The 25,547-nt window shown below is 42.0% G+C and overlaps 2 protein-coding genes across 5 annotated transcripts in view; one reads left to right on the top strand and one right to left on the bottom strand.

Annotated features, from left to right (window-relative positions):
* Positions 1-2,831: 2,831 nt before the first annotated feature.
* On the bottom strand, positions 2,832-24,551 carry RMND1 (required for meiotic nuclear division 1 homolog). The gene is given in 13 exon segments (XM_054818806.1): positions 2,832-2,912; positions 2,915-2,991; positions 2,994-3,120; positions 3,900-4,020; positions 4,574-4,650; positions 5,897-5,961; positions 7,956-8,062; positions 9,294-9,394; positions 12,890-12,929; positions 13,296-13,371; positions 16,260-16,368; positions 20,880-21,397; positions 24,421-24,551. Coding segments are annotated over 12 exon segments (1,470 nt in total). The 5' UTR covers positions 21,384-21,397; positions 24,421-24,551; the 3' UTR covers positions 2,832-2,846.
* The window catches only part of ARMT1 (acidic residue methyltransferase 1), a 59,382-nt gene continuing 58,375 nt past the window's right edge, over positions 24,541-25,547 (top strand). For 3 of the 4 annotated variants that reach the window (XM_054818799.1, XM_054818804.1, XM_054818803.1), the window contains exon 1: positions 24,583-24,679. In XM_054818799.1, the coding sequence (XP_054674774.1) occupies positions 24,630-24,679 (50 nt within the window). In that variant the 5' untranslated portion in view covers positions 24,583-24,629. Of the gene's footprint in view, positions 24,680-25,547 lie in introns of all 4 variants that reach the window. The other variant, XM_054818800.1, reaches the window with a different exon arrangement.

The raw sequence follows: 25,547 nt of genomic DNA, 5'->3' as shown, positions 1-25,547 counted from the left end.
CACAGATAGAAGCAGTGTACACAGTTGGGATCCTTACAAAGGGTGGTCTAACAAAGCTCCATATGAACAGAATTTTACCATTCAGTCTTAATTTTGTTAAAAAGTTTTCAGTTTTAGAGTTTAGATTCCTCTCTGGTTTTCCTTGTGTACTCTGTAATTGCATCTTTACTTTTTCCCCCAGGTGACCCTTACTGGTTAGAATAGACCCATTTTGGTGAAGACTTGAATTGTGCAAACTGTGTAGTTTTTTCCAGTTAGCTATGAAGGCGTGTGGTGGACAAGGCAGGTGACAGATAGGGGTGCTCTCACAGCCAAGGCAGCTTTGTGTCACTTCTTGTCTTGCCTCTGCCACGAAACTCCCTCCTGTTCAGGCCATGCATACGCTTGTACAGGGTCCCCATGAGATCTCCAGATTCAAGCAGAAACCAAGGTTGCAGGTGGGGAGTTTCCTGCGTGCTGTCTGGTCACAGGAGAGCTCTGCTCTCTCTGTGTATCGTGCGGTGAAAGCTCAAGTTAGGTTCCTGACACACTCAGTTTCCCAGCTTGGTCTTGGTTCTCCATGCGTAACGTACCAAGAATAGTCTCGCTCTGTAAGAGATTGTCGGGTTTGTCGTTGGAACAAAAACCCCTCATACTTTGATGCAGCTGCTGCTGGGTATGTTGTGAAAAAAGATGGATACACAGTTTTAATGTACAGCTAAGGCTTAACCCAAGCTGCAAACTGTGAACAGCTGCTCAACACAGTAAATGGGGTTGGGGGCTTGGCAGGAAGAGTGTGTGATTTTATGGGTATGTTTTTATGTGCTGATAGAAACTGATTTCAGGTTTTAAAAGTACCCATGCTTCTCTTGTTTTGAGGTGTTTGACTTACTTGGTAACTCTTAAATACAGCCCCAAGACAGAACACTTTCTGCTTTTAAAGAGCATCTAGGAGTCCTCAAATGACTTTGTTAAAACCACTTTTCCTGCTAGATGCAGTTGGCCTGTAAATTTACATTTTAGCAATTTAGCTGAAATACCAAAACATTCAATGTGAGGTGAATGTTCTTAAGTAAAAATATGACACTCAAATGGCGGGGGGGAAGCCTATTTGTCTAAAGGGGTGAAAAACGTTTGCTAGAAAATGAAAACGTAACCTAATTCTCTGTTACTGGAATTACGTGGTGCTTGGCAAGTTTTTCTACTGCATAAAGGATGTAAAGTACTATTTCTGTAACAACCTAGAGTAAGTCAGGAGATGTGTGCCAAGGAGCTGTTTAACAGTGTGCTGTAACTTTGTCACCAAGCTGCTCTGCTGACCGATTCACTTCCATGAGCGGGGCTGAAGCTTCAGACCTTCTCAGCAGTTCAGAGCAGCGGTAGTTGAGCTGTTCCAGACCAGAGACCTCCAGGCAGGACCTGTTCTGAGAGAAAGCCTACTCTTAAGAAGAGCTGCTGCTTCTTAAGAGGTTCCCGTGGCGCTGGTAACATAATTTATGGCTAAAGGATGGGTTTGTAGTCGGATGCTTTTCCTAGCCCTGCCTGTTTTCTTCCCCAGGTATCTGTTTGATGTATTCAACAGGAGTCTAATATCACACTTGGAAATAGTGTTTTCAGGTGAAGAGAGAACAGTAAGCTATTGCAAACATAATCGCACTTCTAGCCTGAATTTAGTCATCATGGCTTGTTAATGATGCTTCAGGAGCTTTTAACAAACTTCTCAAGGGATGTTCCTGAGGTGATACACTACACTAACCTGATTTTGAAAAAGGTGATAAAAGAGCAGTTGTATAGTAGTTCCTGAAAACATATTTAGAAAGAGAAGTTGCTGGGGAAAAACAAAAATTCTGTCATCCAAGTAAGTGTAACATTCTGGAGATAGCAAGCTACACACCTGTAGACTAGGAACAGATTAAAAAAAAAAAAGAACTTTTACCTTAGGTGGTAATTAAGACATCTTACTTATGCTAATTAACTCCTTGCAACTTGTACTAGTAAGAATCAGGTAATAGGATAAGGTGGACAGTCCAGTAATAGAGAAATTTTGTGAACCTTACTTTAGTTTCTCATTCTGCTACAGCTTCCTGTGACCTCAGATAAAGTTCAGCTAGTTCCCCTTTCACATAAATACCTTCTAAATAAATGTATGCCCATAAGTATGTAAATGCCTTTTTGTGATGGGGTAGAACACATCATTAAGTGTGCCTGCCAGGTGTATTAAAATCATTCCAGGTAACTTAAATAGCAGTGCTGTTTCCAAGCTTGGGACAGTGTCTCAGCTATCCAAGGAGGAATTGGCAAAAGTGAGGGAAAATTTCATCAGCATCTTTAACTGTCAAAGGGATAAGGCAGTGGAGTCCTTCACCAAATGAATACAGTCAGCACAGAAGGGATCCATCCTTCTGTCCTTGCTTATTAACGAGACAAAATGAAATCTCTCCCCCATCAATCCTGCACACATCTGGGCCTACTCACTAGAAAGCTTCCCCTACAAATGCGTCATTGGTATCTCAGCTTTACACTAATAGATGAAGACTTCTCTAGCATCACTAGTACAGCAGTTGGGAATAACGGCCACAGACTGATTTTTTTTTAATTATTTTTTTTATTTGAGTAGAAGATGTACAGATTTATCAAGAGACATAAGTCCACTATTTTCCAGAAGCATACGATAGACAGGAATTTTCTGGGCCATATGGTCCTTACGGTTTTGCCAGTTTTCTTCTTCCTGAGTTTATTCTGTCATCAGAAAACTACCCTTGCAAGTTCAAACAGAACCTGTGGAATAGCAAACAGCAATACAAATTTTTATTTGACTTAATAATCCTTAGAACAGCTTACACTGTAAACTAGAATCTGAAAAATAACTATAGCTGCACTTCAAAAGTTACTTGCGAAGAACTGAAGACTAATCCCCTTGTACAGTACATTACAGTAATAAAGTGATCTTGATTCTCAAATTAGCAAGTATATAAATTGCACTTGTTATATTTTCAATGTGATAGCAGAAAGAAACCCACCAACCTCTATGGTGATGAGTATGACTATCATCCACTCGAGGCGCAGAGCGTGCTTTTCATTCAGATGATTTCGCATTAGGTCCGTCAGCTCCATGCAGTGCTGAAGCTTTTCATTCATTACCTGCAAGAGATTCCAAATACATGGCAAGTCTGGATTCCATGAGTGGAATGACATCACTAGATAAAGGAACAGAATCCACAGAAAGGCTCTCTGAACAGAACTAGAAAGGTGTTAACACTCTTCTGCAAAGACTAGAACAGAAAGTCCTGTAAGGCAACAACGAGCACAAGCAACTGAAGTTTCAGTATCAATGAGTCTGTTATTTCAATAGGTTCTTAACAGACATTTAGATATGCATCTGCAGGTATTAAACTGTTTCTGGGTGATACCTGCTCATGAAAACAGGCACAAGCAAAAGAAGACGTGGCTTACTGGAGTGCCTTGAAAGTAACTAAATATTTAAGGTTGCTGTACTACCAGAAGAGGTGGGTTTTGTGCTGCTTATTCTGGTTCAGCAGTGAGTGTTGTGTCGCCCTTCAATGAACTGACCTGAATGATCACATCAGTAAGAAGACTGCTTCACATCTCAGTTTAACTTGCTTTCTTGCACGTATTTCAGAACAAGAATTAAATCTCCTCCTCTTCTAACTATTTAAAGCCTAATATAGTGGCTCAGGAAATACGCAATCCATTCCTGTGAGGCAGGGTTGTTAACCTAAACTGGGTAAAGATGCGAGTGGGTTACGACCATATGGAAAAGGGTATGGTGTATAGGATTCCGTTATTATTTAATCAGTTTCTACAATTAAAACAGACATTGATGAAGCAGTCTATAACCCCGCTGAGCCAAAGACAGCTAATCTGAGTACAGAAAATTCTCACAGCAGTAAGACACCTACCTTAACTCTGCGATTAATGTTGAGAAATTGGCAAGTCTTGTCATAAAGCTCCTCCAGTTTTTCTCTATCCCAGTAGAAGTCAGGTGTTATTAGCAGGTCTGAACTCAGATTTATACGGTGTCTGAAAAGAATGGATACTACAGTAGTTCAAACTTCCTTTTGGTGAATATAGGAGCAAATATTTACATAGCAGTTAAAAGAAACAGGAAAATTTTCCTGTATTTTCAAGTAAAACATGAAAAGAATCTCCTTTCATAATAAAAACACAATTGTAGTGGTTGTTTACAATTGGTCACATCTCCCAAAACTTTTCTGAGAATACTGTACTGTTTAACAGTTTTAAGCATAAATGACTTTTGCCTTATGGCAACACTGCCTCCTCAACTTGTCACCTTCCTTAACTTTTGATACCTGCAGAGCAGTCCTTGTCTATGCTAGTAGCTCGCTGAAGCTGAAGGAGTACCTGAATTAAAGTTTCTGGGGAGTTCTTTAACAGCCTGGTTGTATCTCAGGACTCCAGGTGTGACTGGTTCTGCATGCCTGCTATGCGAGCACAGCACACCTTTCACAACCAGGCTGTTGTCTCAGCACTGGTATTCTGGTCTTTGTATCATGCAAAACTTAATTTTTAACTTCCGTGTAATACAATGTCTTGGGTGTAACCAAAAAGTTACCTTAATGCGAAGAGTTCTCCAATTTTCTGCATTACATCCGCATGAGACAGTTTCACCTTCCTTCGTGACTTCAGTATCTGCAAAGTAACACATTTTTCACTGCTTGATCGAGTAGCACGTACTGGAAGTTAAGCAGTCTGGAGTTCTACAGCCTGAAGTATGGACAGGAGTTAAAACCTGAATGCATATCATAATTATGAACATCAGAGTTTTGTTTGCTCAGTGTCTTGCTTATCTAGCTTTGTAAGAGTATCACTGTGCAACTGTTCAGTCTGGGTTTTCAATACATCACTGACTGTGCCATCAGTGTCAATACAAAATCCTGGAGCATTTTCTATGAATGATTTCCTGAGCAAGAGATTTGTTTCTTCTTCCTGCTATTGTTGTTTTAAAGTCATGACAGTGTTCTTTTACTGTGCCACTACTTAGCCTTTATATAGACATTTTCTGTACAACAAAATGTATTACCATTTATTTCCTTCGTAAAATAAAGTGATGATTTCTCTTTTGAACCCTACAAGTCTCATTTTTATATGCGACATCATATAGACTTTGTACTTTAAATCTCATCAAAAACTGTTTAAAAAATTCACTCAAACTCATCATTATACTCATGTTAAAGCACATTACTTTCAGCCCAAGCTGCAACACACTGTGTTTGGCCAGGTTTTTTTAAATGCTGCATGTCCTGTTACGCACACACATTCCACAGCAGCAGGTGACAGTGGCACAACATGGGAATCAGAGTCATAGAATGGTTTGGGTTGGGAGGGACCTCAAAGACCATCTAGTTCCAACCCCCCTGCTGTGGGCAGGGACACCCTCCACTAGACCACGTTGCCCAAAGCCCCATCCAGCCTGGCCTTGAACACTGCCAGGGATGGGGCATCCACAACCTCTCTGGGCAACCTGTTCCAGTGCCTCACCATGCTCATAGTGAAGAATTTCTTCCTAACATCCAATCTAAATCGACCCTCCGTCAGTTTAAAGCCATTACCCCTTGTCCTATCACTACATGCCCTTGTAAACAGTCCCTCTCCATCTTTTCTGTAGGCCCCCTTTAGGTACTGGAAGGCCACGATTAGGTCTCCCTGGAGCCTTCTCCAGAAACAGAATTCCAGTGCAGAACCCCACTCCCAACCATTAAGACTGATGATTTCTTGTCCCACCACTTTGCGAGTGTTCTGAGCTTCTCTATGTTGATGGCTTTACCATCAGACCTGTTAAGCATTCGATTGCTTTTTCCATATCCTCAGCTGTATCTGGACCGACCTTTCACAAAGCACTGGAGAAAGGAGGGGAGAGGTACAAACCAGACCTCACCTCAGGAATCGACTGGATGGATTCCACAAAGTTATCCAACAATGATTCCCAAATCGCCAACTTTACTGCAACACAGAGGAGACGAAGCAGAATGCTGTGAGAGGTATACATGCTTTCCAGCAATCGCAACTTTAAATCTGCCAACTCGCTGCTTCAAGACACGTTGATACATACAAACATGATTTGTAGCAAGTTACTGTTAGTATTATACCATCAATGTTAATACATCTAGGGACAACCCTGGGTTGGGCGCTGGCAGGGCTCTGTGCACAGAGCCACCTTGAGCACAGCTCTTTCTCCAAACGATCAGTTCTGATCCTGGAGAGTTTTTGCTTCAGCTCAGAAGTTGTGTGTTTAGTGCTCTGCCATACGGACGAAGTGTTTGCAAACTACGTTTCAAGGAGGCAGGAGATAATGAGCTGTGCTGGAGCCAGGCTGGCTTCCTGTGGTGCCACTCAAGTCTCTGCTGCATTTTGTGTCCTGCAAAACTCTAATTTGTCCAGTGTTTGATGCAGGATGCTCAAACCATGGAGAGTTGGCTCGTATAGACACACCACCTGTACTTGTTAAAGCTAAATTCAAACTTAAGCAATCTCCCATCAGTAACTTCTCTTCTATGGAAGCTATTCAGCACAGGCAACAGCAACACAAATTCTACTACACCTCAGCTTGAGCCTGGGAAGATGTTTCTACAGGAAGATGATGTAACTCAGGCCTCTGTTCTTTAGTCCGCAGATTCCCAGACAAGAATGAAGGAGTAACAGATCAAAAGTTAACCCTATTCACTCAGAAAAATTCATCAGGGAAGATTTCATTGTCAAAATGAACTCTTCCGTGGTAGTAATCGATAGTATCATCTAGTCAGGACACCGATAGTAAATCCAGTGCGTTTTTCACACTCATCTGTTGAATACAGAGGCCTAATCCAAGTCAGAGACTTAAATGACATTTAATTTAGCCCCTGAAAAAAAGCCAATAGGCGTTTCAGCTATCACCAATGATTTGACAGAGGTTGGTTTCTGCTGTGTCATAAATTTGACTTAGACTAGACTTGCATCCTTTATTTTTATTGATCATTACTGAACTGTTTTCCTTTATGATGTGCATGCCTCATGCTAACAAAAATTGGTACCCATTATCTCCTGGGAATAAATCCCTTTCTCCATTATATGTGGCACCACTCTTCCACGCAGCGGCTTTATGAATAGGAAAACTATAGAGAACTAAAGGCTTTTTTCCTCAATAGCTCTTCCTGCGACAGTCAAGAACCACTTAGTTATGCTGTACTCCTTGATCAAATGCTGCATCACTTCAAAAACACGTGTTCTCTTTCTTGATGTCCCTTCTGTTTAAAGGTGCACTTCCCCAAACACTACAGGAATCCTGTCATCTACCTAAAAGCAGCAGGGGTAGACAGACCCCATTTCCTTTAAAGGTCTTTTTGAGGATGGCCTTACAGCTGCTTGCTTCTACTCCTACTTCCTACCTCGTTTGAGGTCTGAAGCGGCAGCGCCACAGCTGAGCCCGACTTCTTCCCAGTGTCTCCTGCTGCTGCCTGACAGAAGTACCATGGCACACAGCCACGGCTATAGGCATGGAAAACATTATCTGTGACTTTGGTCCACACCTTTGACACCAGTACAGCTCCCCAGCTGGGAATCACTTCTTGAGCTGGCATCTAGCTTTTTCTATTAGAGGAAACGATGTCAGGATGAATTACCTAAGATTACTGACAGGTTTCTAATACTGGACTCAACCTCGGTGCTATCCTAGAATAGTTCTCCAGGGTGGGGAACAGGATGCTCAGTAGAATGTGTATCTCTTGCAAAGTATGTTTTTCAGTGTGCTTTGTTGATCTTTAAGATTATTTACATTGAATGAGGTAATCCCAATTTACAGAAAACAAAAGCTTTGAAAACGAATCCTCCCAGTGAAGCACAAACAATCTTTACACAGTGTGCCTAAACCAGACACCAAGTCTTCTCCAACCTGTCACTGTACAAGTCCCACTTATAATGACATTTCACAAAATCTGATATTACAAACAATATTAACTCACCAGAAAGACAAAGGGCATTTGAAAATGCAAATTTCTGCAGAACAACTTCATCATTATCCAGCTCAGAATTTAACAAGATTTCTCCTTTATGAAGCTTTGACTGACCTCTGTTAAAACAGGATTGAAGCATCTTCATTGACTGAGCCACTAGCAAAGGCACATTCAAAGAACAAGCACCAATGCAAAAAAGGTTTGTTGGTTATTTATATAAAACATGCCATATCTCTACAGAGATCATCCCCATCCTTGCATTTTACTCACATTTGACCTGACAATAACCAAATCACTGAAAATTAGTTCCTCAGTCTAAGACTAATATTGTGACCAAACTGTCTAGGTTTAAATGAAACTGCAGCAAGCTGTGATGGTAACTACAGCATTACTATATACACACAGATAATTCAGAGTAAGCAGGATGCTGGCATCTACCTCCTGCACTATCTGCCTCTTTCTGTTTTCCTTTTCTTCTGTCACTTTTATCAACATCACTTTCTCCCTGCTATGATGTTACTTTCCCTGAAACCTCTATTGCACAGGAGGCCAGCAGCAAAGAAAAGGGGCATGAGGTCAACATCATAAATTGAGCTATCTCACTATGAAACTTGCATAAACACAATGGAATGCGTCAGGAATCAGAATTACACAACTGGATGGTACATGCAAGAAAAAACAAAACCAAAAACCTGTCCTCTTATTAGGTTACCTTAACTAAGCTCAACCTCATTAGCTCAGCTCCTAGTGTTACAGTGTCCTGTCTAGGAGTTGTTTTTTTGGTGCTGTTGGAAAGTTACAGATAATTTTTATAATAATTTACATTGAGAAATATTTCTGTAGAGATCATTTGCTCCCCAGGATGAAAAAACATTATTTAACCAGGCAAGACAACTTGCTGAGTTTATCGTTCCACATTATTCAAGTTATAACTTTCCTAGGAAGTGAAGTGTGTGCAGAATTACATCTTTATATATGAACCTAGAGGGCGTTAAGGAAAGCTTATGCAGAAAATCCTCTTTAAAGTCAGGTTTGTCTCAATAATGCATATTTAATTTTCCTATGAGGTACATAATTTCTGTTTGGGATTGCTGAAGAACACATTCAGTTATGTGGGCACGGAGCTTCAGACCTTACAAAATCTGGTGCAGAACCAAGTCAAAGGCCATTACTTGCAAGTTTAGCAGTTCAGCAAAATTTGTCAATTTAGATTTACTGTTCTTTCCTTTCCTTATTTTACTCATTTGAAAAAGAGTAAGGAAAAGCATATTTTTCCTAGCTGCTTTTGCTTGAATTTGTTTTAGATGTCTATTAGCTTTTGTATCAAGAGTGCCTGAAGATACTTACTCTCCTATTCTATAGTTCATCTCTTCATTCTCCCAATGGACTAGTGCAACTTCATAGGGCTGAATTTCATGCTGTTCTAGCACTCGCATGATATTCTTCATCTAAGAAAAAGACAATTGCACACATAGGAACAGTTACCGTGCAGCGTACTATCACTCTACGAAGGACTAGCATATAATAGGTTGATGAACGCAACTGTCATGCTGAAGTTATGTAAATAACAACGAATAGGTGTGCTTAGTAACGAAGTGATCATTAACACAGTTTACTTCTGAAGCTATCTGTAGTTGTGTGGAAGAACTGTGGCTATGAACAATTGCAAGGAATCTGTGAAGACTAAAATGTCATTTAATGTCTGCGAATATAAAACAGTGAGGAGTAACCACAGCAGCAAAGGCAATGCAAATCTATTCAGTATTGTAACAACGAGCTGTATGAGATTTTGGCAGATGGCTGAGTGTGGGAATGAATCTTTAGGATAAGTCCATCAGGTGGTCATTTCTGCCAAAATTACTAGTTTGCTGCTAAAGCCCATAGTTTTGTTCCAGATACTAGAGGTTGGCTTATATTATGGAAATCCTTTACCACTACAGAAATCTGTAAAAATGGTTTCAGCTGCCCACATTCAACCCTGTAACCAGTTAGATGTGCAATTTTACTTGTAGAAGTAATCTCATTGTCATTTTATTCTCAAGCACACTAAAACCTGATGCAGGAAGAAAGAGCCCTTATCTCTCATAAAACTTTTTCCTCTGACATCTGACTTAGCAGCACATAGAACAAGGATGAAGAATCCTATGTGCTACAAGGCTCCCCTCAAAAACCATACTGCAATTAGAACAAATTCTGAACTAAAAAAAGCACTCACCTACAGGTTTTTAACAGGCATTTAGCGTCACAACAGCCAATTAAAAAACCCCAAACCACCACAATACACTTTTGATGCCTAAATTCTTTAAAGAGGTGAATCTTCTACTCATTCTTACTTAAAACACTCTCTTCAAAATAATAGATGATAGTTAATTTTTTAATGCCAAACTGTACGCTAGTAAATTGTTCATGAAGCATATTCCCCAGGTTAAGTAGTCTAAAAAAATCTCTTGGATCACCTGCAAGAGGGATTTTCTTTGCAGTGCTAGCTTTCTTCATTGCTTTCAAGAATTTAGGTGATACTATCTATGTAAGACACAATAACATTTTTCTCTAAAAAGTCCCCAACCCTACAGCTGCAACTGCTTGTTTCATAATCCTGAATTTAATATTAGCATGACTAGCACCTGCCATATATTCCAAGAATTGTGATAAAAAAAGGGTATGAAAAATTATTTTCATTTTTTGAAGCAAGGAAGCGTCTGCTGTTAGGCCAGTCAGCCTGGCCAGCCAGCCATGCTGTGTCCAGGGAGAGTTCAGCAGTGCAAACCTCGCTAAAACAGCGCCAGAGTTAATAGCCAATCCATAATGTAGCATGCCAGACTTCAAGAGTGTGTTTGTTCACTTGGATCCAGGTGCTCTAGCTGGCTTTGTGAAGCCATTACTAATACAGTATTAATTATGCTGTTAATAGACTAACAATCCCTTCCAGAATTACAACCAGCTCAGGCTTCCCAAGGCCAGTACAGAGCGAGATTTAACAAAGCTTTACAGACCATAACCGATTCTGTAAAATTCATGTGTCTTGCAATATGCTTCCAAAGTTCCTCCGTTGCTCTGGATAATGAGAAATTGTATTTCAGTGGCAGCTTTCTTTTATCTATTCACAGTTACGCAAAGGCTTCCACCGACACGTGAGTTTCTTCTAGGCCCAGCCTAATTTTATAGAAGGGACTACCTGTGCCACAGTACATTTAACGAGAAGAGACGTTCTAGATTCACTAAATGCAAACTGTTGCTATTACAGGCAATCACGTCACGCAATTTCCTTTTAAAAAAGCAGATGAAACTCCACTTCAAAGCTAGTTTTGCTTTTTGCCCTTGCTATTTTTGGTGGGGAAGCTGTTGCACAACCTCCCTACTCAGGTATTTGAAAACTCTATTTTACATTTTAAATGTCTATTAATGATCAGTCTGTAGTTATTACTACTTCTGTTAAGCGTCCATTAGTTTAAAATAGTTTTTCCTCTCCTAATAGTCATTCTGGAGTACTTTTAAAAAGCAATTTTGTCCACTCACAGTGATTCTCTATGTTCTGTTTTACTGATTTACTTTCAGTTTCTGTTCTACAGACTGGTTTGGGGTTTTTTGTTGTTGTTTGTTTCAGTTCATTAAAACGTGTGCATAAAAATACCTCCTCTACTTGAGCAAGCTGTTTGGAAGTTAAAACTTTGACTATGACTTCAATAAGCAGAAAGAGGCAATTTTCCTCTCCCTTTATAAATAAAGCTAGCAAGGGACCAAGTAAAGTTACTAGCACTGACAAGAAAAATGTGGTATCAAATTTTCAAAGGCACTTAAGCATGTACAACAAAACGAGATTTTTCAGAGTACTCCAGTGGGTAGAGGTGCCCAACCCCTAAAAATCAACATGAATTAGTCAGCTAGTCTTCAGTAATACCTGTGAATCAGTAGCGTAGTTACAGCCATAGCATCCTAAGAGTGCTACAGGCAAGGTTTGAAGGGAGAACTAGTATCTTTTTGTAGACCAGCTGATATATTGAAACCCCCCAAAACAGACAGGAAATCAGGAACATTTCAGGTCTGAAACAGAAAAAGTGAACTTGAATCCAGAAATTGTTCATGTCTGGAAACAACTGCTCTGTATTTTCATTAACCTTAATGAAAATCCTCCTGTGGACTCCTGTGCATCTAGGTATCATCTATTTAATTTCACATACTCTGCCTACAGTTAAGATCAATGCTTCTTCCTCATTGTATCTAGAATCCAGTTTTATTTAACCACAGTAATAAAAATCAGTATTTAAAAAATTTAAAGTAACTATAAATACATTCATAAAACCAGATATGCCTGCGGCATAACCCTCTTGGTCAGCAAAGAGCACCAAATTACCATAAGGGTATGTCATTTCAGTATCAACATATTGTAACAATTATACCAACCAATAAAAGTCTTCCTTCAGGAAAATTGCTAACTGGCAGAAACACAAAACAGTATTAAAAAGTCGCTTACAAATTTTGTCTCTTTCAAAGTTATCCAAAAGTAAGTTTTGATTAGTTTTCACTTAACTGGTTCTAGAACAAGCACATTTTCTGTCACATTAGTGCCTTTCAATCAACCATTCACAGGTTGGTTTTTCTGATCTACTCTTTCAGGATGTTGAGCTGCAAGAATTTTCTTTTGTCAGTCTCACCAGATTAATGTTTCAGATTTTTGGCCTTAAGGAGAAAATGTTATCCACTTTGTATGTTACACATGTATTTGCTCATTTTGTGCAGAAAGTCGGGTTTCAAAGGTGATTATCAGCAGCCCACACACTTGAGAGCAGCAGCAGGCAAGCACCTGCACTAATTAGGAGAAGAATCAGTCCTTTTCCTTCATGGAGAGATCCAAGGTCCCAAACAAAGCCCAAGTGTGCCAGGCTCTCTGGGACTGACAAAACACCTGCTTATGATGTCTGAACAAACAGTTTTGCTTTACTTACACTTTTCTCTTCCACATTCCAAAAGACAACAGCCCCTTCCCTGTGAATTCAAGGAAAAACTGCAGTGTAATTATACTGTTTTAAATGTATTTCAATGGGATACTCAAATTGTACAGTGGCCATTTTTGTCATTGTGAATCAAGAAACTTAATACTATCTTCACAAAAACTTCATAATAGTTGCTTTTTAACCATACTTAATGAAAAAACATGAGAAGATAAGGGGTTTTTTTAACCATTTAAATAATTCTGATTTTTTTTTTAATCATTCTGATTGGACAGTTATTCCTTGAGTTTCATGAGGTTATATGATGCAATGAACGATGCAATGATCTAGGAAGCTGCACTACTTCTTTCGCACCATTGCTATTAATAAAATAATGTTTTGGGCATGATTTACAACTTACCTGAAGAAAAAAATCATGCCAGGATCATCCTCTTTCGCAGATTTCTCAGTACCAATCACCAAAACATTTGCAGCATCTAGTTTGAAAGAAAGGGGGGAAAAAATATACTGAATTATTCAAACTTCTAAACATGATAGTTATAAGCATGTAATTCCAGTTTAACACACTAACACATCAGTCAGTCTCATATTTTATTTTTCTGATGGAAATGCTTGCCAGGAAGCAACTACAGTATCAAACTACACTGCTTCTCTGAAGTGTCATGCTCTAGACAGACTCAGCCACTATGTTGAAGTTTACTGGAGTCTTTAGTTAATGAAATGTAACAGTTTTGAAGAACAAAAGACTTAAGGGAAAACTGATGCACGGCAGAGTACATAACAAGGGACAGAATACAGAAGCAGACAGGCAATGTGAGGGAACTATGGAAGTTTGCCCACAGTTGCAGAGAAATTACCATTCAAATCTGCTTGCCCAGAAGATCTTTCTCCTTCCTGTACAGCAAGGGACTAATCTGCACTCAAATTTGGCATTCTTTGCTTTGATAGTCAGAAAGTTGAAAGAGCATACCCTCAAGACAGGAGAGGGTACACCTGCATCCTCCTTTGGATCACAACTGTGGTTTTGAAATAAATCTTCCAGCCACCCTCACTTACCACACTTCTGATGTGCACTGCAGAACACTGTCAGAGTACACAAACTGGGGTTTTTTGCATTAAACTGAAAGAGAAGCTCCAAAAAATGCACCTGTGGTACTCGAACTGCTAATGGGCATTTGTAAGTGAGCTAGTGTAAGTAGAATGCCTCAAAGCTTACAAAACGTGATGCTGGGTTCTCAAAACAGGATTTTAGGTTTTCTCCCCTACAGGTCTGCTCCACTGTATTACTCACTAATGTAGATAAAGTTTTAGGCGTCCTGATGTGGTTTTGACAAAAAAAGGGTTACTTTCCAGCATGACTCATTTAATTGCAGAACTAATGGAAGCTAGACCAGCAAAACCCTCTACCCTCTATTGTAAAGTGAGACTCTGCAAAGGGGAATTTGCAGGGCCAAACACCTAAGCCTTAAAAAGTTCAAACCCTTTGCAGAAAGATCATAAGTCAAGCAACGAGTCATCAAATTCAGTCTGTGTACAAACTCCACTTTGCACTTTACTGCTCAAGCCATAGAGGCCAGGTAGACTAAGGCAGCAGAGATGACTAAGTACTGGATATACTTTTGCTAATACCTGAATGGAGGCCACACAGTTAGTCTGCATGAACTCTTTAAAGACTTTTCTTTCACTTGCTATTCCAGTTCAAAACCACATGATTTGATGAATCACTAAAGCAAGTTTTGTGTGTGAAGTCTGAGTTCATCGTGGAAGAAACACTTGTCTGCATTTTCTCATCTGCTTTTTCAAATATCACCCTTACCTTTATTTATCCACTCCAGCCAAAACATACACAACTGAGGAGAATTTGGTCCACTGTAAGTGGAGGTACCGGATCTGCCTCTAAAATGTTTTCAAGAGGTCAAAACCAAGAATAATGCTTAGGAAGAACACTACAAAGCAACAAATCCACACAATAATTGCTGATTTAGATTTCTATGTGCTAATATTTTTCGATTTTCCAAGATTCAATGTTTGAGTTGGTAATCAACCACTGCCACATGCACAAGCCAACCACCACAACACATCAGATCCACAGGCGCAATCCAACATCCTTTCACCACTACTTCCTCCAAACTTTTGATAGAGTATCTATTGTAAGGAGTCAAAACCACACCATGAACAAATGAAAGAACTGGCAAAATCCACACTTCTCAGGAAAAATACCAGCAACTGCAACATTTGCCTTACAATAATTCACAGTCATGTTGGGGATTGTACAGTTTCTATCAACAAACCAGTGTTGTTTTTAATACAAAGAAACTACAAAGGAACATGAAGCCTATACTCTACAGTACCTTGTCTTTCCAAGTTCATCTTTCTGAGCAAGATGATCATTAGTAAATCTGGTGTTTAAAAGAAACCCACTGGCGTATTATTGCACTTGGATTATTAAGTGTTTGAGAGACAGTCAGATATTTGATAACCTCTACTGAAATGTCCACAAACACTATTTGTCATTCTCTTCGCTTCATATAATCTGTTCATTCAAAGAAAAAAAAAAGGCATTCTACTGCCAACATATGAAAATCACAGCTGTTCTAGAGCATAAGGTTCCTTCAGCTATAAAAAGCTCCATTTGTTTTTCTCTTGTAGTATATACTTCAGCTATTTCCAAGCCCTACTTTCCCCAGTCTTCAGAGATAGTTTGTATAGAAAACCAGAACCATTTATTTTGCCGAAGCCTAGCTAAGTGAAGCATTCAACAATTGCTAGGATATACTTCGCCCAATAAGAAAAAGTATTGTCTGCATTGTCTTTACTAGAACTAAGCATTTATGCGTATATCTTTTTCACTTCGCTTAGTCAGCAAGATTCTCTCTTGCATGCCTTCCTCTCCAACCCTCCGTGATTTACATTAATAGAAGTGTGGGTATAGGAAGAAGAGGCAACATTTCGAATTACAAAATTGTTTTGACAGCTGAACTTCTACGGTATCACATTACTGAAAAATTAATTAAAACAAAGAAAACTTCCAGAATTTTTTCAGTTATTGAATTTCTATAGAAATTCTTTGTATCAGAAAATTTCCAAATTTATTTTTCCTGTGTGCATCTAATTTTGCAAGACTTTTAGTGTAATTGTAATTTTGAGAAAAATTATCATAGGGTAACAGCAAGTGCTGGTTATATTGCTATTCTGAAAGGTTCAGTTGTGGTTTTTTTAAGCAAAGCAATATTTTTACAGGCAGTATGATATATTCCAGGGTATTACCAGAATAAGAATACATGAAGTTACGAAAATTATATACCTCACCCATATTTCATTTCCCAAGGTATAACATTGCTTTTAATATGTTTCAAAAATCTACCTCTAGGCAAACTTGTTATTTCAACATATCCATGTGAAGTCAGGTCATGACACAGATTACCAAGATGATATTCATCTGCTGTTGCAAAGGCTGTGCACTGCATCAGATTCTGTGCCAAAGGAATAAAGATTTGAGTTAGGGAAAGGCTGAAGCAAGATGTTCATAAGACAATTGTTTGCCTTAAATTTATCACGAGAGTGACATTTTTCATTTATTCACTCTTTTCTATGATATCATTGCCATGCTGTCTACCTGGTATACAAATACTAAACCAGATTACTTGCTTCCTGTTAAGTGGGAACACAAATCACAGAGAGATCAAACCAGGTGACATGAGTAAGATGCACCAAAAAACTCTGTGATAGAGCCACAAAATGAATCCTTCTTCCCAGAACCTATCAAACACTTTAACAGTAGAGCTACACTTGCTACTGGTCCCACATCCTAATTTGTGACATACTTGGCTGACCACAGAAATCAAAAGCGAGACACCCCCAATATCAGCTTTAAGATCTATATTTTAAAGATAAATGGAACTCAACTATCCCAGCTTGTTTATCTAGCAGAAGCTCCAACCGCAAACAGAGCGTTCTTCCAAGCACAAAGCTCGCTGCCCAGGTAAGCCCCAAGGTACAAGCCATTGCAGCATAGAAAGTCACAGATCTTATGTAGGTGCTGCAGATCTACAGTGTCCCCCTCTGAGCTGAATCTTCCACTGACAACATGGTCTCAACTGACACCACAGTCGACCAGTATCCAACAGCCAATTGTCTCAATATCCCACAACCGTAAATAACTAAAATGCCATACTGAAACAAATGACTGGAAAAATAATACTGACTTGCAACAAGACTCACTCACGTATGGCAAGGAAATCAGAAAGTTATCTGTGTAAAGATTTTCTTGATTAATCAAACAAATCACAATAAACTGATTTACAAATTATACTACTCATTTTAAGGGATTTCTTTGTTCTGATACCATGTATGTTCCATGATAATGTTTTTCAGTACAATGTAGGGGAAGATATCCAGAAAGCAATGTGTGTCTCATTGTGGATCACTTTCCAGCTTTTTGTAACTAATACAAATGGGGATGTAACTAACAACAAATGAACAAAAGAACTGTACTCATCTGCAAGCATTTATACCCACAATACACTTCATCTTAAAAACCCAAATTATACTCTCACAGCACTCATACACTACCAAGCAGCAAGGCTTAAAAAGGTGTTCTGCTCCTTGAGGGGCTGTTACTAGTCATCAGTCACAGCCACACATTCAAACCTTATTTTCTAATGTTAACATTGCTATAATTTCCAAAGCTTTGCTTTACACATCATCTTAATTCAGTGATCACTAACAGAAAATAAACCTTAAAAGTAATTAAATATTGTGACCAATTTTGCAGGCATATTTCCGCAACTGTTTACGAGGCTGAGTTAACAGTGGAACAGAATTGTTTTCAGTTCCCTTGCTGCAGTACCTCTGAGAAGTTGCATTATCACAATTTCATCTGTACAAATCCATTCTCAATCTCTAAACTGCCAATGCAAATTATTTATTTCAGATTCTTCCAGAAAGCTCCAATTATTAGAGTACACATGGTCTGCCATCAAACTCTTCTGTCAAGAGCTAAGGGAGCAAACATCTTCTAGCCAGTATATAATCCAAAAATCTCTATCCTGCTCTATGCTTCCAATAGTTTACTACTTGTGCTATTCATTTCAAGGCAGATGTATACAGGACAGACTTTCTGTCTTACTGCTGCAATTTTAGTTTCAACGTAAAGACTTTACATTTAGTTAGCACCAGAAGTTTACTGCTAAGACTACATGCCTGAAACAGCATTTTGGATATGCACTAGTTTTGTTTATTTTTTTTTTAAACAATGCACTGAAATCTCATTTGATGGGGAACATTTGGATTGGGTGTAATTTGAGATTAAGACACCTGAAATATATGTGTCCACAGGCTCGCTAGTTGTCTAAGCTCCCACGATAGTTGGTGGAGACACAGCCAAAAAAATCTATGCTCTGAGTGATTCAGCTAATCCTAAAATAGATGTGTTAACTGGCTGGTCAACCTTAATCCAATGCTTTTTGCTACGTCACTTTCACCTGCAAACTTCAGAATAACAGAATACATGATCTGTACTGGTGCTAGAAAAACTCCAGCTACTCACCACCCTCCTCCTTTCTGCCTACAGCTGAGGCTTCACTGAGATTCTATTCAGAGCACCACAACAGCTATATCTGAGTAGCCATCCTAAGTACCTCAACAACCCATTTTCCATATCGTCATGCCCCCGACAACTGCACAGGCTCATGGAACCATAATTCTCCTTAGCCCATCCCTTCCACTTTAAGCATACAAGAATTTTTAGTAAAGAAAACCTGTAGGATGAACTTAAATCCTCACATCACCATAGGAATCCGACTTTATCTTAAGGATAGTAAATATTACCTCTTTATTTGATTTTGAAGCTTTTCCTAGACTAAATGGCTATAGCATTAAGAATTAGCTCAGAGGCTCTTCAGGCCATCAGACTTTATGAGATTAACTAAACTGAGTAGTGGTACTTCTCACTGATGGACTGACTAAACCAGTTAACTGCTTTCAAGTAACTCCTCCATCTATCCTGAAAAACTGGTCTTACCACCATTTATCACTGCTGGTGCTCAGCTCTCTGCCTGTAAACACCACAGGAAGACCAGTGCTGGGGAGGGGTGGGTAGAAAAGACTTCGTTCAGGGACTGTTCTGCAAAAGAAAGGTGTCAGCTGTCAGGCCTTTCCAGACAGAAAACACCAGAGACACTGGGGGTTCAGAACCTCAGGGGTGAGCCTAGAGCTAGTGTCTCAAGGGGCAGACAGGGAAAGAGAAGACGCAGCAGCCTGTCCCTGGGTAACTGCCCTGGCAATAGTTACGTGAGGGTTCTTAGTGACCTCCATGCATGCACAGGAAGGCAAGATCAGCTTTCTCCTGACACCAGAATTTAGGGAAAACCGACGGTGCACTGCAAAAACCGACAAGGATTCTCCATTTGCTCTACTTCTATTAGTCATCTTGCAGAAATCAGCCACATCTTTAAGTTATTTCTCTATATTACGTATCTATAAGAAAATACACAAACAGGTAAAAAAAGCTTATTCCAAAATAATGTCAGCCTACAGTCAAGGTGACAGCCTGTCCATACCCCTGTAGATGGGGCTATGTATCTGACAAAACCACATGAGGTTTATGAAAAATAGCAATTTTTTTTTTTGTTAGGTCTCAGTTTATGTGATTTCTGGCACAGCACTGTGCCATGTGGAAGTTTCCTCAAAGTATGTTATTATTTCAGTAGATCAGGCAGGATTTTCTCCATTTCTTCACAGTGGCATAAAGTAAAAATAGCACTGCGTATTACTTGCATAAATATATATGAAAATGTCAAACAAAGAAACTGTTTGCGTACTATGCTGCCATTTAAAAGCCTCAAGAACCTAAAGAAATTGTCACTTCAATTCACCCAACAATAAGAAGCAACAACCTCTGAATGTAATGTTATAGCATGAATCACAAGCCTGAAACACTACATGGTGTTTCAGGACTAATACTCTTCCCTTTCTCTTTTCAAAGCAATAGGAAAATACAAGTGGGAACTAAATTGTCTATAATGCAGTCTTTATGTTACATTAAAGCATACTCCTGCTCATCATACAAAATATTAAACAGAAGCTTAGATGACGAGAAGACTAGTATTAAAACTTCAGTTTCTGTGCTCACATTCAGCAGATCACGTAATAGACACATTTTGCAATGTGGAAGCTATTTCTGAAAGCACAATACCCGTTTCAGTTTCATCTCTAATACTGTTTTATTAACAATACCCTGGAACTCAGTTGTGGCTGTAGCTTGAGGAGAACAGTAACACTTCTGACACCAGGATTTTTCTTGGAGATTTTATATTCAAATCTGCTTAAGGTCTGCCTTGGCTAGTATTGAGGCTTGCAAAGAAGCATCTCAAGGAGAAACAGCCACAAGTATACACTGTACCACTTAATCATATCTCATTTCATCCAAAACAGTTTGTTGCTGCAGTTACTCTGTAGACCTAGGAGTCTGGAGATCAAGGTGCATCTGCACCCATTTCCCATCTGAAACTTAAATCTGAATACAAACTTTAATACTATTCACTTTCATCTTGATTTCTGTTTGAGTGAAGCCTTAAAACTGTGTAGAACTGGACAAGCAAGGATATCCAAGTTAAATTATTCTGAAAGCTAGACTTTGTTTCTCAATATTAAATGTGATTTGAGAGGACTGGTGAAAATTATTTTTAATGGATTTCATCTTTCTGCTTTAATAACCACTTATCTTCCCTCCGCTTTTGTTTACACATTGCTCATAAATCTCCATTTTATCTTCAAAATACCAGACACACTAGTTTCTATCAATTTTGTTTCTGTTTGCAGAGTCCTATCCTCTTTGTGGCCACAACAGGGTAAATAATGAAATGCTCCTCACCAAATAAACATGCTAATTTCATTATAATGTTAATCTAAACCCAAATGAGAATCTAAATTAAATTGATGAAGTTCCCTTAATGTCATACAGGCTGTAAATTTTATACTTTACCTCCATGTCCGAAAGTAGTGGCTGGTTAGTTCTGGATGGCTGCTTGGTCCTTGGTGCCTTTGGTGGCCTCTTGACTGGCTGGTTACTGTGTTTTGGAATAATTTTACCAGCTGATACAACCGAGTAAAATCTTGATGATATGTTCCTAAGCTTTTTAATATGCTCTGTATTGAGCTTGCAGCTTTCTGTCATCGCCACACCAAAACGTTTCCAGGATGGCAAAAAAACCTCCCCACTCTGATAATAAACATTCTTTCCCAAAGCCGATACATTTCCTTGGAGCAGTTGCCAATTCTTGACTTGCACATATCCACTTGTCAAACAAGGGGAAGCAGTTTTCAGAGCATACAAATTCCAAGACTTTGCTGTTCTGTGAGCTGTTCTGTCAACTTCATTATCCAGCTTTAATAACGGACGTCCAGTTTTATTAAAGCTTTGGCATTGGCATATTGTTGTTAAAGCGTGGAAAGATCTAGTCTGAAGGCACAGAAGTTTCAGTCTCATTGCTTCCCTCAGAACTGTATTTAAAACAAACGAAACCATCCATCAACCCTTGGAAAAGAAATATTATTTTATCCTTATCTAAAAGGTGATGCATACTGCTTTTGCACGTGTTAGTACTCCTAAGCACATAAACATTGGTGAGATTAAATAGCTTTTTTTCAATGCTATGGAAATACTGTAATTAAGATCAAAACACATTATTGAGCTGTGTACTTGCAACACATGGTGAAAAAGTAGAATTGGTTGCTATGTCAATATGTAAGCAGGCATCTTTTCCTTCTGTTGCTCATTCTGTGTAACAATCTGCACTCTCAGTAACCCCACTGACAAGATTACTCATGAGCAAGCACACACCTTAAAGAGGACATTAGACTGTGAATCTATGTGCTTGTATGGGAATGTCACCTACGGAATCCACACACTGATGAGCATCAGCTCAAACTGGTTTATCACCAACAGCCAAGCATGGCTCCAGCTCCATCCATCCGTCTGTCTCGACTAGAGCGAGAGCTGAGTCAATCAGGTTTATGGTCCTGATCCTGCTAGTATGTACTGGTGAAACAGGGACCACAAGGCCTGCTTGCAGATCTACCTGTGCTGACGGAAACACGACAGTGTCCTTATTCTGTTGTCCCAGACTAAGAGCAAGCTTATGGTATTTACACTACACTGTATGAACTAATCAAATAAACTTTTAAAGTATTCAGACAGTAGACTGAATACCTCGGTGGATGTGTTTAACCTGCTGAAAAATCACAATGTGAAGTCCCCGCCCCCATCTGCTTTTATTAACCAAGAACAAAATCCATCTTCAGCAAGTTATTAAAAAAAAGTCATTAAGTTGTATAGTTTGAAAAAACTGCAAATTTCAGAGTATTTTTCAAAAACTGTAAAGAAGACTCTTCAATACCACCCATACATTTAACATAATAGTTCAAATAAGCATTGTCTCGTGAGAACAAATCATCGTGTGCTGACTGGAACCAGCCCTCCATCCTGGCAAGGATACCTAGATGCTAGCACATTATACACACAACTTGAAAAAAAAACCCCAAACCAAAAACCAAATCTCACCCTGACATAACAACAGAAGGGGGGGTACACTAATTCTGGTGAAAGAGGTATACAATTATATTTAAAAAAAAAAAAAGCCTTTAGGCTACCACAGAGTAAGTAATTGATATTGGGCATAACTTTATATGCTCTTCACTTGTAGCTTTCTGCCCAATTTGTAAGCCTGTTATTTGCATACTTATTAGAATACACTAATTATGATTTTAATTTTGAACTTGTCTTTGTATTTAAAAAGTGACCCAGAAGAGACTGCCCAGGACAAGGCACATTCACCCTTTTAAAGGCCTGTTCCCTCTGGATAATAAAGAGCTGAAGAATGCAGCAACTGCAACCCAAGATGGTTGAGAGCCAGGACAACAGGAGAAGTCTCCGGCAGCACAGGGAAGGGACTCAAAAACACCAGGTAAATCTGTACCTTCCCAGCCAACAAAACTTTGTGTCAAATCAGTGATCCCAGGGGTGATTTTTCAACTGTAGAAGCTTACAGCAAGTTACAAGGAAAGAGTGATCATATAGACTAAATTCCATCGAGGAGCCTTAAGGCCAAATTTGTAGGAGCAGAGGCACCTAGCCAGAAGAGCAGAATAGAGCAGTCCAAGAAATAAGTGGGGTAAAGAGCTACCACTGCAAGAGAGCAGGTGCCATCTCCCAACAATGGAAACAAACCTGTGCTTTATTTCCCCACATCTCTTTAATACAAGACACACTTTATTCACGCCCGTTGCCTTTCCAGCCGGGACTCCAAGCTTACTGCGGCAAAGCCACCAAGATGTACGAATAAATCGGGCCCACTCCGCCTGTGAAGAGACCAGCCCTGCCCGGTGACCCCCCCCCGGGTGCTGCGGGCCCCGCAGCGGCGAGGCGCCCAGGCCTCATCCGCCGCGGTGCGGCTGCCGTCAGGCTGCCCCTAGGGGCCAGCCAGGAGGGCGCTGCTCTCCTGCGGTCCCGCTGCCGGCATTCTGCTCCTTCCCAGCCTCCGCCCGGCAGCGTCAGCAACAGGCAGCGGCGGCTCCGGCTCCCTTCCCTTCCCCTCCCCTCCGGAAACAGCGGCGGCAGCGCCCCCACCCCCGGGAGCGCCCTACGGTATGCGCGGGGGGGGAGGGGAGCGGCCCGGCTCCCATTGGCTGCCTGCCGGGGCGGGCGGGAAGCAGGCCGCCAGGGAGCCAATCGGGAGGAGAAGGCGCCCCGCCTCCGCAGGAAGAGCGAGTCCAGCACCACCCCCGCCCGAGGCGGCGGCCGAGGCACTTAGGCCCCAGCCCCACGGCGACGCGCAGCTCACGGGCGCCCCTGGTGGACGCGGGGAGGCGCCACCGCCAGGCCGAGCGTCACGGCGCGGGGGGGCCCGCCCCCCCCCCCCCCCCCGCCCGTTCCTTAACGCTCGGCTTCCGCCGCAGATGCGCCACCACCGAGGAGCGCTCGGCGGAGCGGCCGGCGGGGTGCGGCTCCGCAGTACCTGAGTGCGAGGGGGAGGCAGGGGAGCAGCCCGACAGCCTTCCTGCTCCAGCAGGGGCAGTCCGGAGGCGGAGGAAGGGATGGGGCAGGAAATTACCCCCCTCCTTGCCGCGGGGAGGGCTCTTTTTCACCCCTGAAACTGCCTGCCCTCGCTCGGCTTACGGCCGTGCCCGCGGGGGACGCGGAACCTTCCCACTCGCGGCGGGATCAGAGCTGGCGGGAAGAGCGGGCGAGGCCGCCCAGTCTCGCCCATGTCTTGCCGCGGGCGTTGCTGCAGGCCCGGCCCGCAGGCGTCCGTGCCGCCGCCCCTCCGCCGCTCCGAGGGGTCATAGCAGGGGCTACGCAGCTCCCTCCCGCAGCGCAAGCTCCCGCCGCAGCTCCGACCGGCGGCGCGGAGCCGCCAAGGGCGGCCACACCACCGTCCCTCCTTTCCCCTCCCCCTCCCCGCGGCGCCCGCCCGCCGCCGCCGACGGGAGGGGCGAGGCGGTTCCCGCCGCGCGCCAGCACTGACCTGGGGGAGGGGGCGAGCCGCTCTCCGCCGGCGAGCCACGGCCCCGCCCACCACCCGCCGAGCTCCGCCAGGGCGCGCGGGCCTCCAGGCCCCGCCCGCCGCGCCCGTCGCCGTGCCGCGCGGCGGGCGCGGCTGACTCACCAATAACGTCCGGCTGCCTCGTCCCACTTCCGGGGGGGTGGCCCGCCGGCTCGCGGGGGCGGAACAAGATGGCGGCGGTAACGGCGCTACCGGTCTCCCTCTCGGGCAGGTTTAAGGGGTCCGTCGTGGCCTGACGCGCTCGTTACCGGCAGCAGGATAGGGGGCAGGAGGGAGCTGAGGGACCGGCTGGTGTCCCCTGGCCGGGGAACAGCCGTTTTCGGGCGCCGGGACCAGCGGTCGGGGCCTCCGACCTAGTTGTGGGCGCTGGGCGGGGCACGGGGCCGGCTTTCGGCCTACTTATGCGGGCGGGGGCAGCGCCGGCGTTGCGCTGTGGAGGCGCCCGCTCGGCTGGGGGCCGCGTCGCCGGGAGGCGGCGCTGTGGGTGCTGCGCCGCCGGCTCCCCGCCGGCTCCCCGCCATCCCGCCCGCCACCGCCGCAGGGGCGGGCGCCGCTTTAGGCCGGCGTTTCCTCGCTTCGCCCCCGCTTACCGCTGCGGTTGTCCCTGCCTGTCACTGACTGGAATAGGGCTTGGGAGGCTATAGGTTGTGCGTCTGGTTTTCCTAGGTTTCTCTCGGCGCACTGGTCAGTAGCGCGTAACTGTTCAGTTCTGAGTCCCCGGGACTGGGGCTCCGGCTCACGGGATAGAAATCTTCAAATAAAAATCATTTTTCAAGTCAGGTTCGAGCTCTCTGTAGGGCTGGTCATGTTTTGCTCATTGTCCTCCTCTTATAAAAGCAGGGGAAAAGGTAAATCAGGTCTATAGTGGAGAGCAAGTCGTGTGGATTTTGTTGTTGATACAAGATCCACTTAAACTTTAAGTAAATCTCTATGCTTTTAGTTTTAAATTTCCTTGATGTTACATCCTGGTAACTGAGCAATTAGAGAATGCGTTTTAGCCTAGAAATTAACTGCAATTTTTGCTCTTTTATGTAGGGCCAGTTATTTAGCTTTTTTTTTTTCCCTTGAAAAGATTGCTGTTTTTCTTC

Source organism: Grus americana, chromosome 3 (genome assembly GCF_028858705.1).
Source record: "Grus americana isolate bGruAme1 chromosome 3, bGruAme1.mat, whole genome shotgun sequence".
Taxonomy (NCBI): Eukaryota; Metazoa; Chordata; class Aves; order Gruiformes; family Gruidae; genus Grus; species Grus americana.
Note: the sequence above shows the minus strand (reverse complement) of the source record. Positions and strands in the feature narration are given on the sequence as shown.